The sequence below is a fragment of the Coffea arabica genome, chromosome 1c (genome assembly GCF_036785885.1).
Source record: "Coffea arabica cultivar ET-39 chromosome 1c, Coffea Arabica ET-39 HiFi, whole genome shotgun sequence".
Lineage (NCBI taxonomy): Eukaryota > Viridiplantae > Streptophyta > Magnoliopsida > Gentianales > Rubiaceae > Coffea > Coffea arabica.
This window is the reverse complement of record NC_092310.1, coordinates 35583521-35609454: the sequence shown is the minus strand read 5'-3', so window position 1 is coordinate 35609454 and position 25934 is coordinate 35583521. Positions and strand designations below refer to the sequence as shown.

The 25934-nt window shown below is 36.6% G+C and overlaps 1 protein-coding gene across 2 annotated transcripts; it reads left to right on the top strand.

The window, feature by feature from the left end:
- Positions 1-6063: 6063 nt before the first annotated feature.
- Positions 6064-25706, top strand: LOC113723543 (ferrochelatase-2, chloroplastic-like). 2 transcript variants are annotated; one of them, XM_072062892.1, is made up of 10 exons: positions 6064-6300; positions 7258-7585; positions 7725-7868; positions 9319-9420; positions 13154-13257; positions 13346-13472; positions 17339-17491; positions 21122-21222; positions 21366-21567; positions 24729-25706. In XM_072062892.1, exons 1-10 carry the CDS (start codon positions 6254-6256, stop codon positions 24951-24953), a joined length of 1533 nt encoding a protein of 510 aa, XP_071918993.1. In that variant the 5' UTR covers positions 6064-6253; the 3' UTR covers positions 24954-25706. The 2 variants fall into 2 exon arrangements, with proteins under 2 accessions (XP_071918993.1, XP_071919027.1); XM_072062926.1 differs by lacking the exon at positions 7725-7868 and having other exon boundaries at positions 6065-6300.
- Positions 25707-25934: the final 228 nt, after the last annotated feature.

Below are 25934 nucleotides of genomic sequence, written 5' to 3'. Positions count from 1 at the left end.
GCATATCATCTAATCTAGGAATTAGATGACGATATTTAACAGTTATACAGTCGGTGCACATGCGTCAAGTACCATCCTTTTTGGGGACAAGGATCACAGGCACAGCACAAGGATTTAGACTTTCCTTTACCCAACCCTTGCCTAATAGGCCATCAACTTGCCTTTGAACCTCCTTTGTTTTCTCAGGACCTATGTGATAGACAGGTTTGTTGGGTAGTGGTGCTCTAGGAATTAGGTCTATTTGGTGCTCAATCCCTCGAGTGGGTGGTAAGCCATCAGGGATCTCATCAGGGAACACGTCCTCGAATTCCTGCAAAAGATCAACTATACTCGAAGGCAATGCCTTGTCGAGTTCAGCAACATCTAGGAGCACGTGTTTGCAAATCATGAGTAATATAGGCTGATAAGAATTTACAATCTTTCTAACATCCTTAGCCTTAATGATCATGTTTTGCTTTCTAGTGGCGGGTTTAATGAGTGCATGGTCATGTGTGACATTAGGTGTGCTCACTTGACCTTTGGTCAATAGCTCACTTGTACAAGTGGAGCATTTGCCAAGGTTGGCCGCCTTTTGTTTCTTCTTTTGGCGGTCCAATTCACACTCCCTTTGCAATTTAAGTTGGTCCTCATACATTTGAGCAGGTGTGAGTGATGTTAGGACCATGCATTTATCATTGTGCAAAAGAGTGTACTTGTTTGCCCTACTATCAAATATGACATGTTTATCAAATTGCCAAGGTCTTCCTAAAATGACATGTGTCGTATGCATGGGAACAACATCACACACAACTTCATCAATGTAGTTGCCAATTGAAAAAGGAACTTGTATCTGTTTGTAGACACGTACCTCACCTTCTTCACTTAGCCATTGGAGGCGGTATGGATGTGGATGTCGAGTGGTAGGAAGGCCCAAGCTTTCAACCATTAGTAAACTTGCCACATTCGTGCAACTTCCACCATCAATGATGAGGCTGTACATCTTATCACTTACTTTACAACGAGTGTAAAATAAGTTTTCCCTTTGCAATTATCGTCCTCCTTGACTCGGGCGGTTAGCACTCGTCGTGCCACCAAACAGCCGATTTTCCTTTGAGTAGGAGAGCATTCTTCCTTAGTCGAGTCATCCTCCAAGCAATCACCCTTGATCAATCCAAGCATATCCTCACAATCGTCGTCATCGGACACGATCTCTCTATTGTGAGTGACTAACATGATCCTTTGGTTTGGACATTGGGATTGGATGTGTCCAAATCCTTGACACTTGAAGCACTTGATATCTCTACTCCTAGTCTTAGGAGTCTCATTAGGTGCCTTAGAAGTGGACCTGGATGTATCAATAACTTTGTTAGGGGTAAAATGGGAATTTCGGTTAGGAGCATTACCTTGAGTTCGGCTAGAGGAAGTTGGTGTAGCCGAATTTCTAGTTTCGTGGGTCATTCTTCGTGGTTGGTTGCCCTTCTATGAAGTCAAGTTGGAAGTTTGGAAGGTACGGGCCCCTCGCCTCAGTTTCTTTCCCCTCTCGGCTTTGATGGCTAGTTCAAGAAAGTCATGCATGTCCAAGTAATGTTGGAGCTCCAAGGCTTCTTGAAGGTCAGGGTTGATACCTCTAAGAAACCTTGCCATGGTCGTTTCACTATCTTCTTGAATGTTCGCCCTTATCATGGCCATCTCGATCTCCTTGTAGTAGTCCTCCACACTCATGTTGCCTTGAATGAGGGTTTGAAGCTTGGAGTGGAGATCGCGGTTGTAGTAGCTAGGAACAAACCTTTTGCACATCAATGCCTTGAGTTCTCGCCAAGTTCGGACTCGTGGTTCTCCCATTCTCTTTCTATGGGTCCTTACTTGGTCCCACCAAACTAAGGCGTAGTCGGTGAACTCAATGGTGGCAACCTTCACCTTTTGCTCCTCACTATAGTCATAACAGTCGAAAACCATCTCGATGCGGCCTTCCCATCCCAAGTAAGCCTCAGGGTCGCTTTTCCCTCGGAATGTGGGGACTTGGATCTTAAGCCCCTTGATCTCATTCTTAGGTGTATCCCTCCTTGCCCTTTCGGCCCTCTCCTCCTCCTTACTAGCCGAATTTTCATCACTATGTGACCCTTTGGTGCCATGGTTACTTCTATTGTGCGATCTGCAACGAGAGTCCCTCGTAAGACTCTTGATAGTTCATCAAAACCAGTGTGCAATTCCTCCATTTGTTGCTCACTAATTCGTGTGAGCTCATTTTTCATGGCTGTGAACATCAATGAGTAGTCATTAGTTGGTTGAGCTTGCTCCATGTCACTCTCGTAGTCTTGCAAAAGGTTAGTGAACAAGAAAATAGAGCAAATAGAACCTTACTTCACTCCCTTAGTGTTTCACTCACTCTCGTATGTTCACTCAAAGCACTCTAATGATCTTACCAATTACCTTTACCTGTTGGATTAGGTAGTTGAGAAATGCCATACAAGTCCAATAAATGTTTCCAAACTTTTCCACAAGAGTATTCGAGTAACAAGACACAGATTGAAAGCGAAAAGAATGGAATACACACGGTTTTTGGAAGGTTCCAAGTGCCAGACAGCAATGGAAGAGGTGCTAATGTGAATGGAATCTCAATGAAAATCTAGGTTCCTAAAATGTAGGAGTGTTCCTAAAATGTAGGACAGTGTTCCAAAAGTGTAGGAGGGTGTTCCAAAAATGTAGGAGGGTGTCCAAGTGAAAACAAAAGAGTTATCCAAGAAGCCTACTTAGTTTCCTAAATGAATTTGGAAAACAAGTTAGTTTTGGAAACCTTTTAGAAAACCTTTTCTTGAACAACTTTTATGAGCTTCCAAATTTCCTTTCAATAAGAATTGCAAATCAGATTTTGTGTCCAACTCCTCCAACCGAAAATCAGTTTTTTTCTCCTTCACTAAAGTCGGTTGTGGTCCTATAAAACTCCCAAGGAAAAACCCAAACTCACATACACAAGCTCAAGGTCAGATTTGTTTCTTTCATGCAAGAAACCCCAAGGCAGTTTCGGACGTTTCTCACATCAATGGAGAATTCCCAAGGTGATGCACACAACCCTACTCAAGCCCCCAAGAAATTCACTCCAAAACCAAGGAAACCCTTCACCACCGCAAGGGAGTACAAAAGGATGTTTTTTTGAAAGGTAAAGCAAGCTCTCAAGACACAAGAACTTCAAGAACTTCAAGAAGAGGTGGGTCAAAACTTTTGAATTCCTTTTCCTTGTTTAATTTTTTGTTTTGGATTGGAAATAAGATGTAAGAAACTGTTTTGGGCAATAAAATTCGACTTGCATCTCTTGTTTTCCTTGTCAACCGATTCTCTCCTTTCTTTACTTTTTTTTTTGTTTCTATTTTTTTTTTGACTCAATGAATAAACACAAACTTCACTTGGCCGAATGGATGTAAGTTTCCAGATTTTGGTTTCGGCTAAAACATGCAACAATATTCGACTTCCCTCAAGAACTTCAAGATGGTAATCAAAAAACTCAAGAAGCCCTTAAATCTTGTAGATTCTCTCAAGATTCACAAACACCAACTAGTTTTACCAAAAATTCAGTTTTGAAAATTAAGCAAACAACTTGGATGAAGCAAATAAACTTGGACAGATTTGTGCACACGAAACCCTAATGACGAAGGAAACCCTAGCCGCCACAAGGCCGACTTTCTTGCTGCCCAAGCGACGGCTACTCGAACAAAACAGATTTGGTAGGTTCAAAACTGAATTTGTAAGCCACACGCGCACACAAAACCGTGGACAGATTCAGATGCACGATAGAACACAAATGATGGACTGAATGTTGTGACACGAACTGGACACAAAATAGACAGATTATGCTTGACAACGATGAGACACTAACCAAACAGAATTTTGACGTCACACAAGAACAAAGATGCGGACAGAATAGGGGACACACTAACAACTCACAAGCAAGAAACAAGTTGTGGACAGATTTGTCTACAACACAACGCACAAACACATGACCAGAATTTTTTTTTTTAGAATAATGCAGCAGAAATAACACAAAATCCTAACGACACAACTACAAAAAACAAGGATATAATGAAAGATACCTCTACCTAAGCTCTGAAACCAACTGATACGGTCTTCGATCAACTCGTTTCGAGACACGTAGCACGCTTGCACAAAGATCTAGTCAGGTTATCCAACGCTTGGATTGTGGAACCTAAAACCAAAACGGACGACATGAATTGATTGAAGGTAGTAGAACGATGTCTCCAATTGAGGTGAATACTCTAGTGGATAGGTCGGTGGAACAATCAAGGACAATACGCAAGATTGCTCAAGAACCCTTGCCAAGCAAGTTAAGGTTTGAATGCTCTCAATAATTCAAAGAGAAACAAATCAGAATTTTATTATCAAAATTGTGTACCCTTTAACCATACAAAGCGAGCCTTTATATAGGCTAAGGGACTAATGAAAACCTAAGGGAAATAGGTAAGGGGGGTTCAACCACTCCTTGGACAAGGTGGGCCGGCCCATGACTCAATAAACAATCTAATCCAACTCTAAACAATTGAAACCTAACACTAAGGCCTAAGACCTAGTCAGCCATCCCACTTGGGGGTCCATTTGATTCTTCATGGGCTTGGATCATCGCGTAGACAACTTGATTATCCAAGCCTTCAATGTCCCTATGGACTCCTTGTTGATCTTGGACATTTCGCACAAGGGTTTGGAGTGACTCCTTGAAACGCTTGGCCCGTGCACATGTGACTGGCCCCAATGGAACTCGAACTCACTTCAGTGAGTCCTGACGAGAGTTGGCAGGCGGTCCACCGAGCCCTTGGGGAAGGTGGGGTTGTCACAGTTGTTTATAATACTATGATGTGCTTATCTACTATATTCGTGTTGTTTCTCAGTTACTACCTCTGTCTTTTCTCTCTTGACTGTTCTTCATTGCATACTGCTAATTTTTGGTCTGTGCTACTGTATTTATATCTCTACTTTGTGGATGTTGAGCCTTGTGGTTTCTGTTATGGAAGAGAATTTGTCTAGACTAAAGGCAATAGACAAAGCTAGTGAGTTCATGAAAGGTCAAAGATTGCAAGGTTGTGCTCTAATGAGACTTACAATGTTTGCGAGTGTTGCAATCTATCTGACCTTCTTTATCTTACTTGCTAACCAAGTGAAATTCATTGGATTGACAATGAAACTTGCAAAAATTTACACATTTTGCTTGATGAAGTTGTCTCCATTGTGCTGTCACCCTATTCTACCATAAATACAAAAAGAGCCAGCTAGAAAGTTAAATCTTAAAGAGTGCACCTATAGGCATTCACTCTCGCGCATTGCGCCAGCCTCTTCCTCTAGTCTAACATTAAAAGCTCCACTTCTAATTTTATGGGATGATTTTTACCAAATATTTTAAAAGTACTATTAACACCTAAAAACACTTTTTTACCAAAAGCATTACAATCCAAAACGGGGCCAAAGTGTGTTTGCAGACCTTTTTATAGGGATTTCAGAATGGATACCTCATACATTTAATTTAATTCATTTTTGTTTCATTTGAAAAATTTAAATATGATTATTTGAAACATAAGACATTATATTGATAAAAACTTCACAATTCTTTAAAGTCTAATTTTGAGTTTTTGCTAAAAGTGTATTTGAAAAGATTTCCTCATGAAATCAAGAAATGGTGCAGTTGAGCAATCACCATGGACAGTACGTTCTTAGTTGTTCTCAGTATGCCTAAAATAAATACTTTGATTATATTTATTTTGGTCGAAACATTTGGGATAATTTGGGATAGGAGATTTATTTGAAAAAAATATTATAGTATTTTTTGATATAATGCATGTGAGATAAAAATGTAATTAAAAAATTATTGATGATGCAAGTAAATGAATGTGTGTAAATAAGGTGCAAACCAAACAAACTCATTACATTAGGATTAATTTAGCACAAAAGTCAAACATTAACGAAACTAACATCATTTCTCCTGGGAAAGCGGGATTTGTAGCTCTGTAGGAATAGGATAAGTCAAAGAAAACGTGGCACATTTCTTAGACCCACAAATATGCAGCGGGAGATGTAACAGTGAACATCCACGCTAACGATGCTTGCCTGGATATATTAATAAACTAATAAACTAATTTGTAAAAACAAAGAAAAATCGAAAAGAGAAAATCCTGCTGCCGGAAACTTCATATAACAATTATCGCAAACCCAACAAATTCCCACCGCGCTAAGCTCGCTCCGGCACACGGAGAGTAAACGGAAGCGATTTGCAGTGATGAACCAAACTATGCATATTCGAGTTCAACCTCCCTCTCCTTCTCTGTAAGTTCTGGAAATTTACCTTTACATTTTTTTCTTCCTTTTTTTTTTAAACATTCCTTCAATTATCTCTGCTTTTGCTTGTTTCTTTATATATATATATATATATATATATATATATATATATATATATATATAGCAATAGTTATAGCAATTATTATTTCCGTTTCATGAAATTTTTTTCTGATGCTTGAAGAAGTAATTGATATTAATTAAGGGTTAAAATGTGCGGATCCCAGTGGAACTTTCAAGTAATACAGTATCCAAGCTTGGTTTATTTTTTATTATATTTCAATTTTAAAATTGAATTTGAGGTTAGTTTGATTTTTTTTTATTTTTTCATAATTCGAGCTCGAATGAGTTTTACCGAGTCGAGTTCAAGCAGCTTGACAAATTTATGCGAAAATGTTTGGTTTTATGCTGCTCTAGTCATAAATTAGTAAAATTTTGGAAGGTTAATGAATAGTAACTGTTGTTCGTGCTTAGTTTGATTAGTTGATGAAATAATCTCGAATAGTTGAATAGTTGATTAGTTTGATTAGTTGATGAAATAATCTCGAATGAGATCTTATGCAGCTGAGCTGGTTTCGGAGCAACATATTGTCCTAGCTTGATTTTAAAAAAGCAAGCTTTATGTTCTATTGGAAGTTCTGCTTGATTATTGTGTGAGCTGAGTTTGATTGAGCTTGCAATGAGTTCTCTAGTTGAAATTGAGTACCTTAATTTACTTATATGTAATATACAAGTTTATTGAGCTGGAGCTGAGTTTGGAAAATTGATAAATGTTAGGTTTTTGTCCAGGATTGGTTTGATTAGTTGACAAATAGAATTCATGCTCTTACTAACCTGAGCTTGATAAAGTACTAATAGCTTGGTGCTCTTACTTTGAACTAGGAAAAAACCAATGAATTTTCAAGTATTTTTAAGCTTACCCATCAACTCTTTTTATGGTAATTACAGGCTATTGCCACGGGCTAGCTTCTGTGCTCAAAGGATATGTCCTTGTTACAGAGTTCAAATGGAATCGACTTGTAATTCTAATCAGTTAAAAACATCTCCAGTGACAAGATTATCATCAGGATGGTCAAAGACACATTCCATATGTCCTGAGCTGCAACCCCGTAAATGTTCATCACAGATGGGAGCATTAGTTACTTCAAGAGCTGAAGAAGTACCTACTCTGCCAGTTATTGGTGATGAGAGAATAGGTGTATTGCTACTCAATCTTGGAGGGCCAGAGACTCTTGAAGATGTGCAACCATTTCTCTTTAACCTCTTCGCTGATCCAGTAAGTTAGTGACGTTTTAACTATATAACTTGAGCAGAAGAAATCTTCGGAAAAGTATTTGCACTTACTAAAACCAAGATTACTTTACCTTTCTTGGAGGTATGAAATGATTTCTTGGGATTGTCTTGCCATTGGCTAGGACATTATCCGGCTGCCAAGATTGTTTCGCTTTCTTCAGAAGCCTTTAGCACAGTTCATATCTGTTGTCAGAGCACCGAAGAGTAAAGAAGGCTATGCTTCAATTGGTGGTGGATCTCCTCTTCGACAGATAACGGATGCTCAGGCATGATGAATAGAAAGCACTTTCACATAAAAAGAGGAGTTCTGCAAATTGATTGATAGAACTATATATTTGAGAATACATGTGGTTTTAGGTTATTGAGTTAGTTTGCTTTAGTTTAGTATTCCTTGAAACTGAAATGTCAATGGCAAAACCATTAGAAGCACATTACCATTGGCATGCATAATCTGTATGGATATGTGCATGTGATTTTCCGTGCTGTCAGACATTACCAGTCTTGCATGATTGTACTGTTAATTGTCAGAAAAGAAGCTTGCCTAATTGCTTTTAAAGTCGTGTCCTGTGTGGTAAACAATACCTGCAGTTAAAGGGAGAGATGGAGCTTTAACATGTCCAGTCAGTAAATTTTTCTTGTTTGAAGCTATTGAAGGAGCACACCTTATGTTTGTTACTTGTGATTCTAGTCCAGACATGAAATAAGCAAAGTACAGATAGAAACCTTGAAACATCCTTTCAAATTCACGTAAAAGAGAAACCGAACAAGCAAGGCTTAATCATTTGCTTACTTTTTTTGTTTTTTAAATTCCAGTTAGCTTTGAATCTTTGGTAAAGTTTTAGGTGTAAACTAGTGAATGCACCAAGAAGTCTAATCTTGATATTAATGTCAAGTGTGAAAGCAATGGGCAAAAAAGTTTATTTTATGTTGACATTTTTTTTGCTTCAAATAGGGGGGCACAGGGGGGAGAGCAGGGGGTGGGGTGTCTTCTGTGAAGCCACATGTGTGCTGCTTTTCACCTATTCTGTAAGTGATAGAAAGCTTATGTCTAGTTGCATTGTCTTGCACTCAAGGTCTGTCTCTTTCTGTCAAAAGGTGGTTCTGTGTGCCTTGGTTTTTAGAAATTCTCCCCTTGAGCCAAAATTGTGTCTATTTTGCTCTCAAATTGATGTTACTTGTTTACAATGTTATAAGCATCAATTAGCCTTTTATTCCCAAAGGATCCAATTAAAATGGAAAATTTGTTTGTTGTTCAACCTATAGGTGGGTGACAATATCAATAACTTAAAACAGGATTGTTGGGTGCCCTGGTTAAGCTTCTTCCTACAGTTCTAGGTTCAGTTGAATGGCCAGGTGGCTGGTGGGAAGAATGTTATAATTTTTTTTTCCCGATGCTTCACATGCTGATACTGCGACTTGGTAGTCATCAATTGACTAGTGTCAACATCTGCCTTGTGTTTTAGTATAAAGAGGGAGTCCCAATGTCAGAGTTGCATTTGTGTTGTTCATCATCATAAGATTTACTTGTCAGCTGCCCATGAAGATCTTTAGTTCCAGCTGCCTATTTAAATCTTTGTTCATCGAAATTTGGTTCTAGATAATTGTGCATCTGGATTTTGGTTCATTTGTTAATATATTTACATGAGCACATATATGCTCTACATTTTTGAGGTGATAAACTTACGTTTTTAATTGGAAATTGCTTTGGATTTATAGGCTGAAGAACTGAGAAAGGCACTTTGGGCTAAAAATGTCCCTGCAAAGGTGTATGTTGGTATGCGGTATTGGCATCCATTTACCGAAGAAGCTATTTTGCAGGTACCTGTAATTTTTTTTTCAGTCTCAAACTTTTGTGCCTTGAATACAGGTCGTGCAATATCTTTCAATGATGGTTGTACCCCGTGTTTTTACCTTTTTGGAACTATTATTACAAACTGCCGGTCTTTTAGCATATGGGATCAAATCTAGAGTATGTTGTTCAAGACAGAGATGCAGTTCACTTTGTCTATGAAATGTAGCATTTTTGGGTACTTGTTAAGAAAAGAATGAACATTTATTAGGAGGAGACAATTTGGACAGAAACTTTAATGTATGGTTTAGGAATTTTAGAAGGCAAATTGCTGTAAGGTGGATTATTGAGTAGAGTTATTGCACATGCCTTACAGGTTGCCAAAATTATCATGGAAACTCTTCGTGAGAGCGGAGAATCTAGTGGTCAAACTAAAAGACTTTTATTGATGCGTATCCGAGTGATGCAATCCGTTCACAACCAAATTCACTTTCTATATGCATATTTGGGAGCTTAACAACCATCGATAGAGAGAGATGAGTGGAGGGTATTTATTCACAGCTATATTGTGTTAATGTCAATCTTCAACTGCTAAATTGGTTATCAATTATTTTTGAAAAGGTATGAGGTTCCTCTCCTTCGAGAGAACCACAAAGTGCAAATGCCAGTGGCAAGATTTTACAAAGAAATCAGAAAGTTATATTTTTTTTTTTCCCTCCAGGACTGGCTGAAATCAAGCATGATAGATGTGCTTCAGAGACTATTAATGTGGTCATTTGTTCTAAGAGTGAGTGGTGAACAGGACACGCGCGCGCGTGTGTGTAGATATGTTAGATAGATGCATATATGTAGAGAGAGAGAGAGAGAGAGAGAGAGAGAGAGAGAGAGATAGACCGTAAAGCATGTCCCATGTTATCAGGAGAGATTAATGACTGAAATCATTTGATGTCTGCCGGTTTGGACTTATCTGGTTTTGTTGAATGACTTGGTTTGCTTGCACCAAACTGCTGATTGTCTTTCCTATTTGGTATATCTATATACATGTATTGATACCTATATAGATGTCCATGGTTGCATATACATATATTTGTCTGGGTGCTTGTGTCTGTATATAGAAAACCAAATCTCATTTAGAAAAAAAGTTCAATCTTACAACTGCCTTTTTTGTAGAATAGCAAGATGTTTCGAGTTAGTGAAGTGCTGTAGTAGCACCAAAGCCCTCTATGCTGTTATAATACTGAGCCAAGGGCACTCCACCTTATCTATAGAAAGCGTGAGAAAAGTCACAAGTTTTTGTAGATTCTGGCCAGCTATCAAGTTTCAAGGAAACTATGTGAATTAAAAGAAGAAAAGGTCACTGGTTGCTACTAATAACATAGCAGAACTTTACAAAATGTGGCTTAAAGGTACTTTTGAATGACTAATTTATTGGTGGAGTCCGTCCCATCTCTAAAGACGAACGAAAGGTATGAAGATTAACCGTTGAATGAAGCGTGGGGTACAAGGGTAGGGCAGTGCCCAAGCATCAGGAGATGTGAAAGGCATCCCAAGTTAAGTACTGGATCTCCTCATATCTTTCGACTTAAAATAAATACTGATGTTTGATGATCCAATATTGTCTTTTATTCTGGCAAAAAATTTTATCTTGACAAGAAATGACATTTGTAGACAATAACCACCAAGTTCCAGTACCAAATGCGTGTCCTCCTTACTATATTGAACAGCAGCCAAGAATACCGCAGAGCGCTGCACCCAAAATCAGCCAGCTATGAATACAGCCCAAACATAACAATTTGCTGTGTGAAACCAAACTAAAATCTGAGAAACAACTATGGAAAGTCCTATCTCAGATGGAATTGGACTCTGAAGAAGGTGACTCAAACCAATTTGGCTAGGAATGTAAGATTTAAACTTATTTTTAAATGATTTTCATATACCTAATCATTGACGTACCTTACTCAAATTATTTTAAAAAGGACAAGGGAGGTATATTCCATTAATGGTGTGGTGGAGGTGTGGAGCTATCAATAATAGTTTTCTATTCCCTCTTGTTGCAATGACAATAGGTACCTTACTTAAAGTTGTAATAGTATAGTAAAATTGGTAAAGATTCTGTTGAAGTTTTGATTTCATGTTGTTAAGTTTGTAAGGATTTATTCTATACTGTGAACATTGGAGAGTTCCTATAAAACTAAAGGAGTCTAAGAATAGGGGGCATCCTTGGAAATCCTATCTCATTGGTATAAACTCTCTATTGCATTGTCTGCTTCAGTGCTTTCAATGAATTGTGTTTCAACAACCATCTTTAGCAATCATTCTTTTAGTTACGCAACATATTAACTTAATATTGTAGCTTGGTTACTTGTATTGTTTTATTTACATTAACTAATATTGTATTTCTTTCGAACTATATGGACCTCTAGTTCATTAATTGGTTTCCAAACAGACAAAGTTGCATCTTGACTAGATATTGGATCAGAATCATATCTCAATAAATCAACTTAACCAACTGATCGTAATATTATTTTATAGTGCACTATCCATTCTCATTAAGTCATAGCATCACCTCTGGGTCTACCACAACTTAAACACCTACCGAATTACAAAATTTTAGTTTTGCTCCGAATATACCTATAATAAAGAGTGAAGATTAAAAAAAGGAAGGACTTTGAGAATGAAAGGCATCCTTGGGTACCTCTCCCAATTATAACTCATTTATTAGCACATGTAATTTGAATATACAATATAGACAAAGGAATTGTTGTTAAAGATAGTTGTTGAAGCACTCATGATTGAAAGCACTGAAGCAGAAAATATTACGCAGAAGAGTTGACTTTGGGGAGATGTTATTTCCAAGACATCCACTAATCCTCAGCGTCCTTTACTAGGATGTCTGCATTTTTTGTACTTGGAAACTGAAGCATTACAAACTTGACTGTACATTTCACCTTTAAGCAAAGTAGATTACAGTATTGCAGAAAAGGTCATCTTGATAGATGATGAGGACAGCACCATTGCTAGCTCCACAAGAAGCACTACCTCGGATAGAATTCTACTTGGAAGAAATTCAAATTCAACACGGAAGTTTTGATGTCCTTGCGCCTCCTTTATAAAGCTACAAAAAAATTGATAATTTATGTCCACATTGCAATCATGAAAATCAAATTCGTTGTGTCATTTCTGAGTTTAACAATTCAACTAAAAGTGCATCTTCATATCTTATCAATCTCCATATCATATAGTTTATGCAGATGATGTACTTTTTTTTTTTTGAATTTATAATCAACATTTCAGATGTCGTCACATTTTCTTGGATATTAAGAAAAATTGTTATTACTATCTGTATAAAATATGAAACTATTTCAAAATAAGATTAGCCTTAGGACATGATTTGCATTGTATTATCCGGATGTAAAGCATATTGACGTTCCTTGATGACATTTCAATCAATTCAAAGATAAACCCCATTTACAGTTGTTTTTAGGACATAAATGTATACTAATTTTTTTTGTTTTTGGGGGGGGGGGGAGTGTGTCTGTGTTCATGGTGCGCATCTGTGTGTTCGTGTTGGCAAGCATATGTATATTTGTCTATTAGGCTAACTATAAGTTTTGAATTGGGGCTAAATAGGTGACCTTTTTCTCCTTTTTTTGTTGCAATTCTTGTGAATAAATGATGTCTCTGTCACATAACTAGTCTTATAATTGACTAATACTATTAAATGTACGACTTAGATTGATATCTTGTGCTTTTTCTTGCTAGATTAAAAGAGACAAAATAACGAAGCTCGTTGTGCTTCCTCTCTATCCTCAATTTTCAATATCAACAAGTGGTTCAAGTCTTCGACTATTAGAGAGTTTATTCAGGTTAAGATGTACTTGGTTGTGTTTTAGACTATTTTCTACTGATTGTCATTAAGAAATTAATGCCTATGACATGTCCGTTCTCTTCTAGGGAGGATGAATATCTGATGAATATGCAACACACTGTGATTCCTTCCTGGTACCAGCGTGGAGGATATATAAAAGCCATGGCAGATTTGATTGAAAAAGAGTTACAAAAATTTGACTGCCCTGAGGAGGTAATATTTGTTTTGCATATGTACAGTTTGATTTGCATAAAACTAGATATCCCTTTGTTGTGCAGTAGCTTTTCTGTGCATCTTTTTTCTAATTGATTATGATGCAATGAGATTAATTAGCAAATATGGAAATTAATACATGATGTTTCACATTCCAGATTTAATTCTTCTTTTTAGTTTTTTCCTTATTCCTTTACTTTACTTCTGCCTTACGGCATGGTTATAAAATCTCCCAAGTTCATCCTTCAGTCATTATACTAATGGTGAGGCAGGAGGGCGCTTCCTTGGTTGCAGTGCCACTATTAAAGCTATTTAATGTACTTTTACCATATTGGTACTCTGAGCTTATAGAAATATGTAGGGGGGCTTAAGAAGTGAATTGCCATCAAGCTCAAAGAGGATATAGGTAATAGTGCTGCCTGGGTGGGATAGCTTCTTCTAGACTATGTAGAACTTTTTTTTTTGGGTCAAAATAGGCTATGTCGAACTCACCTAGTACCCACGGAAGCTAAGAGGTCATTTACCTGAAAATTAGAAGATGCATGCTCTTTGATGTTTAATGACATACTGTTTTTAGCTTTATAGACGTTTTTCAATGCTCAATCTTTGTGAGACCTTTCATGGCTAGAATTTGCCACATCAATGAATTGCTCACCTGCCTTATTGGTCAACAGTTGCACATGAACTCAAAGATGAATAGGCACATTCATGTAATCTGCTTCTGCATTGAGATTACAAGATATTATGTGAAGAAAGCTCATGTTGCAGCTGAATGTTTGCTCCTCATATGGTACTTCATCATAGGAAATGACAACTGATGTGCTACCTTCTTCCTTTGAGCAATTTGGTCCTCATTCCTAATTTCAGGCTTTTGTAGGAAAAAATTGTTTTGGGCATGGAATTTGTCTTTGGGTGATTTTCTTGAATTTCTGGAGAGTAGAGTTTGGGAAGTCTTCAGGTGGTTCTGGGATATGTTGGCTTTCCTTGGCCTTCTCTGGTTTCTTTTTGCTCTGTGGATGAATGGAGATATCCTGCATATCTGTTGCATCTTCTGCCAAATTCCATTTTTGTACTCAGTGATCATGGGGATGAGTTGAGGCATCTCCTTCCAGTTGATTATCTTTTGATAATGCTTATGTCATTTAACAGCTGAGTTCTGTGAATTATGTTGATTATGGTCTTCAACTGTTATAATGAGTTCCTATCCACTTTATGCAACTTGATTGAATGAAATATGGATTGTGACGGGTTGAAAGGATTCTACATATCGAGTCCCTTATCATGTTCGTAAATGAATACAGAGAGGAGAGAGAGAGATGAGATACAATAGAGTGAGACAGAACTTGATGAACTTAATGAGTACTATCATTACCCATCCAGTCATGACTTGGCGCCTAGAACTATTAAGTCAGTTGTAATTAACAATTTTGTGCTTCTGAGCCCACATTCAAGCTCTACTAAGATGGACAATTGTCTCATTAACTCATACAATCCAATGCATGGATAATAAAAGTATAGTAGCATGAGGTCGAGTATGATGCTTAATTCCCATTGATTAGTTACCTGATACCTGGAAGGAATAAGTTGCTCACTATGAACTTTTCTGTGCCTCTGCACTCGCATTTGAACTCTACTAATTATAGATGCTTAGCTATGAACTCATACAACTTAAAAAATTCCTCCAGATAATACACTTAGTTCAAAAATAACTAGCATGCATTTATAAAAGCCACATGAAATTGGAAAAAGACTTGTGTCGACATTTTGTACTTCAAATTGTCCTCTAAAATATCACCATGGTCTTTAGATAAGAAGCAAGGCTAAAGTTACAACCTAGATAGGATGCATGCTTCTAAACTTTGATGCAGGAAAGCTATTGTTGGAAGCAGCATAACAGAAGAATCTGAAGTTTAGCTTAGAAGAACATTATGACAAGTAGCTAATCTGAATTATAGTTAGGTACAATTTTTTTTTTTTTTTAAATTTTAAGTAGTTTGTAGCCTAGAAGCGATTTTTGTAATTTAGCCTACGCTGAAAGTGGTTGCAGCTATGGGATAGCAGTTGTTTTGGCTGGGTAGGGTAAAGCGTTTAAGTCAAACTGGACAGTTGTCTATACAAAACTAGCCAAATCCAACTTGACTTCCTACTTGATTTTAGGCTTTGAACTTTTGTGTATTTAAGCTTTATTAGTTATGAGCTTGGCTTAATCCCCCAGAATTCTTAGCTTCCAAGTCTTGTTTAACAAAATATATCACATGTAATAGCTTTAGGACTGATTGGAAATGCAAGAAGAAATTTTCAGAAATGGCTCCCTTGGACTATCCATCTTTGATGAGCAGTGTAAACTGCAGTAGTTGGTGGTGTACATAAACTTCAGAGAATTGTTGCTACTGGTAAAGTGTCTTTGTTGACTGGAATGTGCTTATTTTGTTTGCAGAACTTGGTGCTTTAGTGCAATACTTTAGGTATCTCTAGATCGCTAAATTTGTTTGTAGGGCTCAGATTTTAAGAATAAAATGACTACTACTAGACTTACAGGAGCAATTGGTGAGACAGTCATTTAAGAAAATTTCTTCATGTCATTCCCATCTTCCTAAAGCTATTACAACTGATAATTATACTTGTACAGGAAAGAAGACTTTAACATTTGGACTTTGACTCCCAAAAAAAAATGTTTTAACTTCTGATGTTATGTAGTTGGAAAATAGAACTTTAGTTATTATATAGGCTGGGCCAGTTTCATCATGTGCTGGTATTACACATTTTCCCTAGCCTTCTACTGACTTAGAAGCGGAAAATAGATGTAAATGCAAAATTTTGATCAGCTCCAAATTGGATTCTTCCCAAATGACCACATTTCCCTTAGAAGTCAGCTATCCTTTCTTTGTGATTTTTGACATATATTCTCAAATCCATATTTGCACAGCCCTGTCTCTTGCCATGATGCCTGAGTTCTCTGTTTCTTCCTTTTCCCTTCTTCCTTCATTTCTACTATTTTTCTAATTCTGAAGCCACACTTACTCAGCAACCTAGAGCTCTGTAAAGCCCTCTTAACCACCTGGCAGAGCAATGTCTGTACATTTGTGTACTTACCAACGGGAACTCCTTGTTTGTTGTTCTGGTTACAGATCCTCCAGCAAGACTCCAAGTAGTTGACCAGCACATTTTCTGCCTTGGGAGACATCCTTTGTTTTGGTTAATCAAGATTGTGAATTTTGACTGAGTAATAAAAAGTTGTGAACTTGTTTCTTTTGATGAAAATGCAATTTCACTTCTGTTGCCTAAACTTTCTGGTTCTTGCTTGTACATGCTATTTTTACTTGTTTTCTGTGTCACTAGTAAACCATACATAGAGTCAAGTTCAATGGGCATCTTCTCTACTCTGTTCTGGCCTAGAGCGCAAGTGCTATCCTATATGTAGCCTACTAGGGAAAGCTGAAAAGGAAAGAAGACTAATATCCTTCTTAGTGAAGTTAAACACAAAGTCCTATTTGGCCAATGGCTCATTACTATACGTTTAGCCTTTTCCTCCTGAAATTCCATAAAGTAGTTGTTTCCAGCTGAGGAATATTGTCTAAGATGTTTAAATAATGTTGTGTACATATGACCATTTATAAACTTTTCCTATTCATAAAATGTGTAAATGGCCTAATTTTCTGACCCTATATCGCTGAAGTTTCCAACTTCATGAATGGAATCAGTAGAACAGTTGTATCCATCTTCAAACTGGTTGTAATATCTGCCGTTCATGTCTGTCCTGTACCTTTCTGGTTTTCATCGTTGTATTAGTATTGGCCTAATTTTATATGCTGTGGATGTTGTGTTAACGATGTCATAATAGGATTAAGGCCTATCTTGATTTTCAGGTCATGATTTTCTTCAGTGCTCATGGTGTACCACTTGCATATGTTGAGGAAGCTGGTGATCCATACAAGGCTGAGATGGAGGAATGCATTGACCTAATTATGGAAGAACTTGAGAATAGACGGATAACTAATGCATATACACTTGCCTATCAGGTACTTGGGCTTGTGAACTCTATTTAATGCTTTGACACACTGTTTTTGTTATATGCTTTTTCCTCAAATTGCAGTTTTGTGTTAGAATGGGGTCAAAGCTTCAGTCACATGAATTTAAGAAAGAACAGCTTTTGAATTGTCATTGACTTTGTAGAGTTAATTTTACTTGTTGAGATAATTGGATTCATGAAAAAAAATCTCTTTCTACATATTGATCAATGTTGGAAGAGCTGGGAGTCAGGTTTTATATTCAATAATTTCAGTCCACATGTTGAGAACTTGGTGTCACTAAATTTTGAAAACCAGTAATGATTAATAAACTTAACTTTTGATGTAACAAAACTGTTAAATAATATGAGGTGAGCAATTAGTAGATTGACTTCCTGAAATCTTTATCGTGGCAGCAGAAATTGATGCATTACTTTACTTACTGTACAAAGTGTACGGTTTTATATGGTCTGCTACCTTGATTCATTATGTTTTTTTGATTTATGTTATCCAATAAAATGTCAGTTAAAAAGATAATAGCATATCTGGTGGTTATCAATGTTCTAACATCATTGAAGTCTTTAGTTATGATAAAGAATATGTGGTATTTGTGATGCATATATGATTACTCTGTTCATGACCCAGTATCATGTCTTGCCATTTTCCAGTTCGTCATGTAAGTCAGTGGGTTCAACTTTTTCCTTTCCAAAAATGTGCCTTAGGTTTTGCATCTACATCTTACCACTGGGTTTGTCTTGGAATGATTAACGGCACTTAAGTTTTGATTTTGTCACATATACTGCGGCATCACATTTGAATATTACAACCTACCCAGAACCACCAACACTAGAGCCCATCATTACCATAATCTTTTGATACCTCCATCTCCATTTCAAAGAATGTCATGGCTATCAATACTGATTGCATCACAGCCATTGTCCACTACCTGAGGGTGTTGCTCGAATTCAGAGGCAGAGCTACATGATCCTGGGGTGGACAAATGCCCCCCTCAAATTTGTGAAACCTATTTTTATACTTTATAACTATTGTTAATTGTATTTTATATTCTAATAGGTTGCATGGCCTCAAACAATAAAAATTGGATATTGCACCCCCTGAAAGAAAAAAATTAGGGGTACTTACTAAAAATTAAATCAATCAGCAGCTATATAATGAGAAACAAGATGAAGAAAAACCAACAAATTAGTATATGAACAATTGATGCATAAAAAGTAAAAAAAATTACTGTTTTAGATTGAGAATAATATGGAAGGTGTAACCAAATACAAAATTACTGTTTTAGATTGAGAATAATGTGGAAGGCGTAACCAAATACAATTAATCTATTTAAGGAAGAAAGCAACTAATTATGGGGAAAGAAGAAATGTATAAATAGAAGAGTGCAAAAATGAAAGAGATAAATCTGATGGTGTATTACAAAATATGTTTGGAATATTTCTTTCTTTGTTGAATTTGAATTCCCTTTTATTGTTAGTCCTTTATTTGGTTGATAATCAAATCACTTGACACTTGGATAATTTATAATTGTGTAACTCATTTTAGTATTCAATTCTCTGCAATTTAATACTTGACTAAATTAAACATATCATTTTGTCAAATACTAGTATTAATTATTCAACTAATTAGTAAAATGAGTGAAAATGCTAAATTCTAATTTCTTTTTTCATGGAAACAGATATATGGAAATTTCACTAAATTGTTTTGGGTGCTTGAAAAATTATTGATTACACCAGAAGGATTGGGATTAGCCGGTCAATCAAACTACCTGTTAATAATGTAGTATATATTATGTAAGCTACTAGGTGTTTTTGCATTTGTAGTTGCCCCATACTACCAAGGTAGTTGTTTTGAACCCTCATCCAACTGCACCTATCACTAAAGTAGTTGTTTGTAAGTCCTATCCTTAAATTACTCAATAATCGACAGTTGCACCCCCTGATCCTAGGTCTTGGCTCAGTCACTGCTCAAATTGTCATGAGAGAATAAGCATGGCAATTAAATAAGAATATGATGAACTGCTTTGTTCTATTATTGTTGGTGTAAAACTGATTGGTGACTCATGTTCTCGTTTCCTTCGGCATGGATCATGAAAGTCCTAAAAATTTTGGGAGGGGGGTGGGTGTGCGTGCATTATATATATATATATATATATATATATATATTTTGGGTTCTCTCTGGCACTTTGACAATCAGAATTGATGATCCCATGCTAATATAACATGAAAACAGTTTCTTCTAAGAGCCTAATATAAATTGAAGAGATAGTAACTTGTAAATTCTCTTCTCCCTTAGTTTTCTTTTTGTGCATGGTTATGGGGATTAAATCAAATGTTGTCCGACAAATTAGAGAGGAGTTTAGGTGTGCATACAGATTAGAAAATATGGTGGTACAAACTGATTTGCTGGCAGTGAATATAGGTAAATGGTTCTTTGGTTTGGTTGGTATTCATATAGCCATGATAGTTGGAGTATATGGTGGTGGCAAATTCTTTTCTTTTTTTGGTGGTCCTTGGTGTACTTTGGGGGGTGGGGTTGGGAGAAAGAGGGCGAGAGGGAGAGAGAGAGATGATCATACGAACGGAGTGAAGAATGGTGTAGCTTCATAGTTAACTTTCTTCAGTAAAGATTGTAGTGATGTAGATGTTATTCACATGAACAAAATTTTTTATCAAGAGCAATGGGATTGGGTCACTGAAAGTAACAAGCTTAGAGTTTTAAATGCCTCAGTGGAGCATCACATGCAATCAATGCAGTGGTCTGCCCTCTGGAGAGGATTCTAGGGAGCAGGTTATGCACCAAACTGGGTTCAATGGTGGCTGTCACTGTGGATTGCCAGACTCCAGCCCTTCATCTCACTGGACAATGATCCAACTTTTAGCTCGCAACAACCACATTGTACTGTTTTCTCAAACTCAATGTTGACTGGAAACAGACAACATGCTGGGACCTTGTCCCTTTTCCAAGTCTGCCTATCTAACTCCTTCAGCACTCACCTTGTTACTTGTTTTCGAGAATAAAGCAAGCATCTTTTTACATAGATCAAAAATATGCTATTAACATATATCCACTAATAGGTTGTTCATTTGTTCCTGCAGTTGGCTGGAGGTCACATTCCACTTGTATTAATAGTTCAAATAAGTTTAGGTGTTAAAAGGACTTCCAACAATTTACTCCTAATTTGTCTGTCAACGACTAAAGGTCTTTTTGTTCAATGATAGCAAGCTAATTTTAGATTCTGATTTTGAAAAATCAGTTTCTTTGATGTACTTCTTTGCTAGCTTTTGCTGATTCTGATTAATCTACTTTTTAAAATTTAAAATTCTACTGCAATCTAGAACAGCCCCTAAGATCTGTGCTCAATTCTGTCCTGAATATAGTCACAAGTATTTGTACATATATGCAGTTTTGAATTTTGTTTTTAACAAATATATATATGTTTTTGTGTGTGTGTGGAGACATATCTAATTATATCCACTGGTTAAACATCTATATTTTTACTTATGTGGTGTAAATAATTTTATAGCGGTGTCTTTATTCTGGGTTATAAATTTGCTGTGTACTTTTATATGATTGTTGTGTTACTTTTTTAGCAACTTATTACGTGGGCCTTTTTTTTCACAGAGTAGGGTTGGTCCTGTTGAGTGGTTAAAACCCTATACAGATGAGACTATCATTGAGCTCGGTCAGAAAGGTTTTAAGAGTCTTTTAGCTGTTCCCATAAGGTATAACATTTTTCAACTCAATGTTTAAATAACTCTTCATGTTACACCTGTTTTATTGTGAAAATGCCCTGCAATTTTTTTTTATATTTAATGCTTTTGAGATAAACTTTGTGTGTAACTCCTGCTTTGGTAATTCATCGCAGTTTTGTCAGTGAACATATTGAAACTTTGGAGGAAATTGATGTAGAGTATAAGGAGTTGGCTCTAAAATCTGGCATACAGAAATGGGGACGTGTTCCTGCACTTGGTTGTGAACCAACATTCATTGCAGATTTAGCAGATGCTGTGATTGAAAGCCTTCCTTATGTTGGAGCAATGGCAGTCTCAAATCTTGAAGCTCGACAGGTATTTTTTCCCCATGAAACTTTTGAAGTAGAATTGGTTGATGTTGCATGACAATTGCTAAAGTGAACTGCAAAGCACAAAAGAGCTTTGTGAATATCCATTGTTCGGAGAACACAAAAGAGCAATGTCTGCACATAATGCAGATATTTTCAGATATCCATTTTGCAAAAGTAGAAGACATAGTGAATATTGATATTGAAGCTAACCAGAAAAATGTAAATGCATTTCATATATTTTATGACAGTCAATACCTATAAGTGACTAATTAATTTGTTGAGTAGAAGAATAAATCCTATATATAAAGCGAAAGCACTCTTTGGTGTGTGGTGTTTCTCCCTTTAACTCTCTTTTCTAGAATAACAGCCACAGCCTTACCCGCAACTACCTGGATATGGTGTCACAAAAATTACCCATGTATAATAACTGAATCAGTTCCAGTTCAATGACAAAGCGCATCAAGTAAAACTTGCTTCTTTCATGATGCAAACTTAATTCTTTATGAATTTAGTGTATACAGAAGTTGCATTTAAAAGGAGTAGTTTATTGAAAAATTAACAATTTATTAATTACCCACATCAGGTAGCTCTTATTACTTGTGTCGTGCTGTTAGGTAATAGTTCGTTAATTTAACAGTAAAAAATTGTTAACCAGTTGTATCAAGTTGCCGCACCTTTGGACTGCCAAATGCATGAATTTGCACCTTGAAGTTATTTGATGGGATCAGTTCAGGTCATGCATTTACTGTCAATACTATCACGAAATTGGGAATCAATTACTTTGCTGAAAGGAATGCAACATATATGAAACATGAACCATTACTTAGTCCAACATACATTGGGATTTTTGGTTTGACGAATATTTTGGTAATTTCAATGGTTGTTGAATTAGTAACACTTATAGGCCATTGGAGTGGTTTCTTTGAGCTTGTGAGGCGGTGAGCTTATTTGGTCCTTAAGTTGGTAATTAGTAAATACATGCAATGTAATTTTTCTCTGTTGTTCTGGATTTGATAGATTTATTGACAGGTTCAAAAAGTATTTTGTTCTGGTGCTTGTGCATCTTCTACTGTATGGATGGATAAAGTTGACTTTGCTTGAATATCTATGGTTGATTTCATAGCTTTTCCTGTTATTGTTGCACTTCTGCAATAATTTTGATTGCCATCCCAGTGAGCTTGCTGCTGCATCAGCCACTAGCTTTTCCTGTTACTGTGATTTCATAACTTTGCATGAGAGAAGGAACAGACTAAAAGCACAGGTAAGAAAGCACTTCTATAGGGGGAGTATAAATTAATTAAAAATCTATTTGCAGCCAACAAATGGAAGGTGCTTTGAACTGTTTCCTGGACAAAGGATTGGTTGGTTTGTTTCTTTTACTTGCCAGAATATTGTTAAATAAGCAGGTTGAAGATGTGCTTTACAAAGTTCATAATTGAACTAAAAAACTGAAGAAATGAAATGAATGTAACCTTCAAATTACATTTGCATTGTTATTTATTGCTCTGAGAGGAAGTATTGATATTATTTTCTTAATTTGGAGGTTTGATCCAAAATGCAGCCAAGCCTATGTGCCCGACAAATCTTCTTTGGATGAAATGTTAAACAGATTGAATGCAGTTTATATTCATTTAAGAAAATAAGTTGGTAATTTGGATTACTTAAATGTTATGGCCTTCAAAGCATACAAAATATACTTGCAAGACGATTTACTTACAATGGAAGAAACCACTTGAAAGACTCGCATCTTAGGCTATTCAAAATGATGCATAACTTTTTTCTTTAATTGATATCAATTTTTAGTCTTGCTGACTTTCAGATGAGAAAAGGTTGTAGCTGTTTTGGGTGTGTAGCTATTCTCTATCCTATGGCTTAACTTCTTTTTTGCTGGTTTTTATGTATCTTACTTCTTTTGTTTGCAAGTCATAAGAGTAATGACCTGGAACACACAGTGGGCACTGGTTGGGAAGAATTATTGCTTTTGTTGAGCAATATTAATGTGCTAATCTTCTGTTCTCTCTCTGTCTATCTCTCAAATCCTTCTATCACCTATATGGAACTTCTATTATCAACGCACTTGGAATCATGTTAGAGAGGATACTTAATGCTAGATATATCCATCTCTAGCCATTCGGTGATGGAAATGGGCATATTACTGGTCACTTTTACTTGGTTTGCCTTATTTATATGTGAAAGTTAAGCAGATTAGTAAGGGTGCTTTTGGTTTAGGGGAATCAGGACTCAGAGTTTGGCTATCAAAGTAATGAAACTCATTTCTTTGACTAGGAATGAGGATGACTGTATGTATTGAAGGAGCAGTCTATGGGGTTTGTCATGTACTACATGTGTCTTGCTTATCCCACTGACTACCAAGTCTAACTAGAGAAAATTTAGAGTAACATTATGCAAATTCAGATGCAATCCCTCCTCCCTCCATCCCTCTTCCTCTCTCTCTCTCTGTAATCACTCTGGTCTTCCTCCTCTGCCCTCTGTCTTGTCATTCACCTATATTTTATCTTTCTTCTTTGAATGGCACAGGAGTGTTTAGTTAGCCAATCTTAGGGAATTTGATCAAGATAGGGATGGATATAGATCCTCTTGCCTTGTGTTTTTTAGTGGTTGTTGATTGTGATTCACTCCAATATGGTTGGATGTCCAAGTTGCTGTTTTAGACTGAAATTCTATTGGTCAGTCTGCTTGTTTTGGACAAATGTATTTTGTTGGCAGCATTGTGATGCTGTTGCCAGTTGATTAACCCCATCTTGGATGATCTCATTGGTTGAGGATATATTTGAAATATATGCTAAAGACAGGCAATCACCATTTAGTTGTTGACTTCTGAGCTTTTAATTGACGGTGGTCAGTTGGAGAAAGTAAGGAGGACATAAGAAGAAAAGAAAAGGAATAAAGGAAGATGGAGAAGGATAAAATGAGAAAAAATGAAAATTGATTGTAAACTCATTTCCATTGTTTTAACCAAACTCTTATCAGGGCAATAATACATTTTCGTATGTAACAGGATTATGGTTTTCAGTGTGTTTCAGACTCCTAAATATTAGCCAAATAGTCCCTATGGTTTCACATAAATGTTGATATCTTGTTGGTTGAAGCTTGTTCTGTCAGTCATTGGATTAAAGTCTGACTAGTCTGGCATTTGGTTTGCAGTCTTTAGTTCCATTAGGCAGTGTTGAAGAACTATTGGCAGCATATGATTCACAGCGAAGGGAGCTGCCACCACCTGTGATAGTTTGGGAATGGGGTTGGACAAAAAGTGCTGAAACATGGAACGGAAGAGCAGCTATGTTGGCAGTACTTGTTCTATTGGTACTTGAAGTGACCACCGGGGAAGGATTTTTGCATCAATGGGGTATATTACCCTTGTTTCGATGAGAAAATATATCCTCTTGCCAGTGAGTCATTCAGTCTCCTTTTCTCTCAGAAATACCATACCGTGAATTCTGGATTTGCCCAAGGAATGAACCTGAAGCAACAGAAAAAAGAAAAGAGTTGCTTTTTGCCAATCCTCTTACTTTTATTTGATCTTCCACGGAAGTAATAGTGATCAATCCTTGGTTTTTTAACCAAGCTGGATCTTCACGCCTTTGTGGGATTTTGGATGTTCTGATTTCATTTAATCTATTTTAGTATATTTTTTTATTTTGTTTCTTGTTAATTTTCTTTTGGGTTGGTTACCCTGAGGCAGGGAGGGGGTGGGGCTATGGAGAAGGTTTTGGGCAACCAAAGAGACGGGAAAGCTCATCATCCAAAGGACTACTTTGCTTGTGATGTTTAGAATGTGATTTGGTGATGGTGACTTCACAAAGTGCTTGATGCACAATATATGCTTTTCCCTCTAAAAGTTCTCCCATTCCTAGGTTCTTAGGGGTTAATTTGTAGAAAGTCAACTAATACTTTTCAGTTCCTTTGTATATTGTTGTAACAGATCTTAAGGTATTGCATGGATTCTTACATGAAGCTGCTGTAAATGGAAAAGAGAACAGCAGCATGCTCTTTAATACACATCTTTTGATCTCTAGATCTGATGTTTGTTGTTTTATACCATCATAGGTGGTTTGGTGGTTTTGCTTTTCCTACACTCAATCGCCAATGTACAATATTATATTGGATTGATTAATTCTGTCATATTTGCTTCTTTGTTCTATACAATTGGCTGTTTCTTTCTTCATTAGATCTTTTGTGTATAACTTTTATATATTTGTTTAGTTTTTCTTACATGTTGCTGAAACTCTTTCGGAATTCAATTGATGAATGTTGTCGGTTTCATTCCCTGCAAACGCTATTTACCATTTTCTTGATCCCTCATGTGGTGAACATTTAAAGAATCATTGCCTGGTTCCTCATAGATAAATC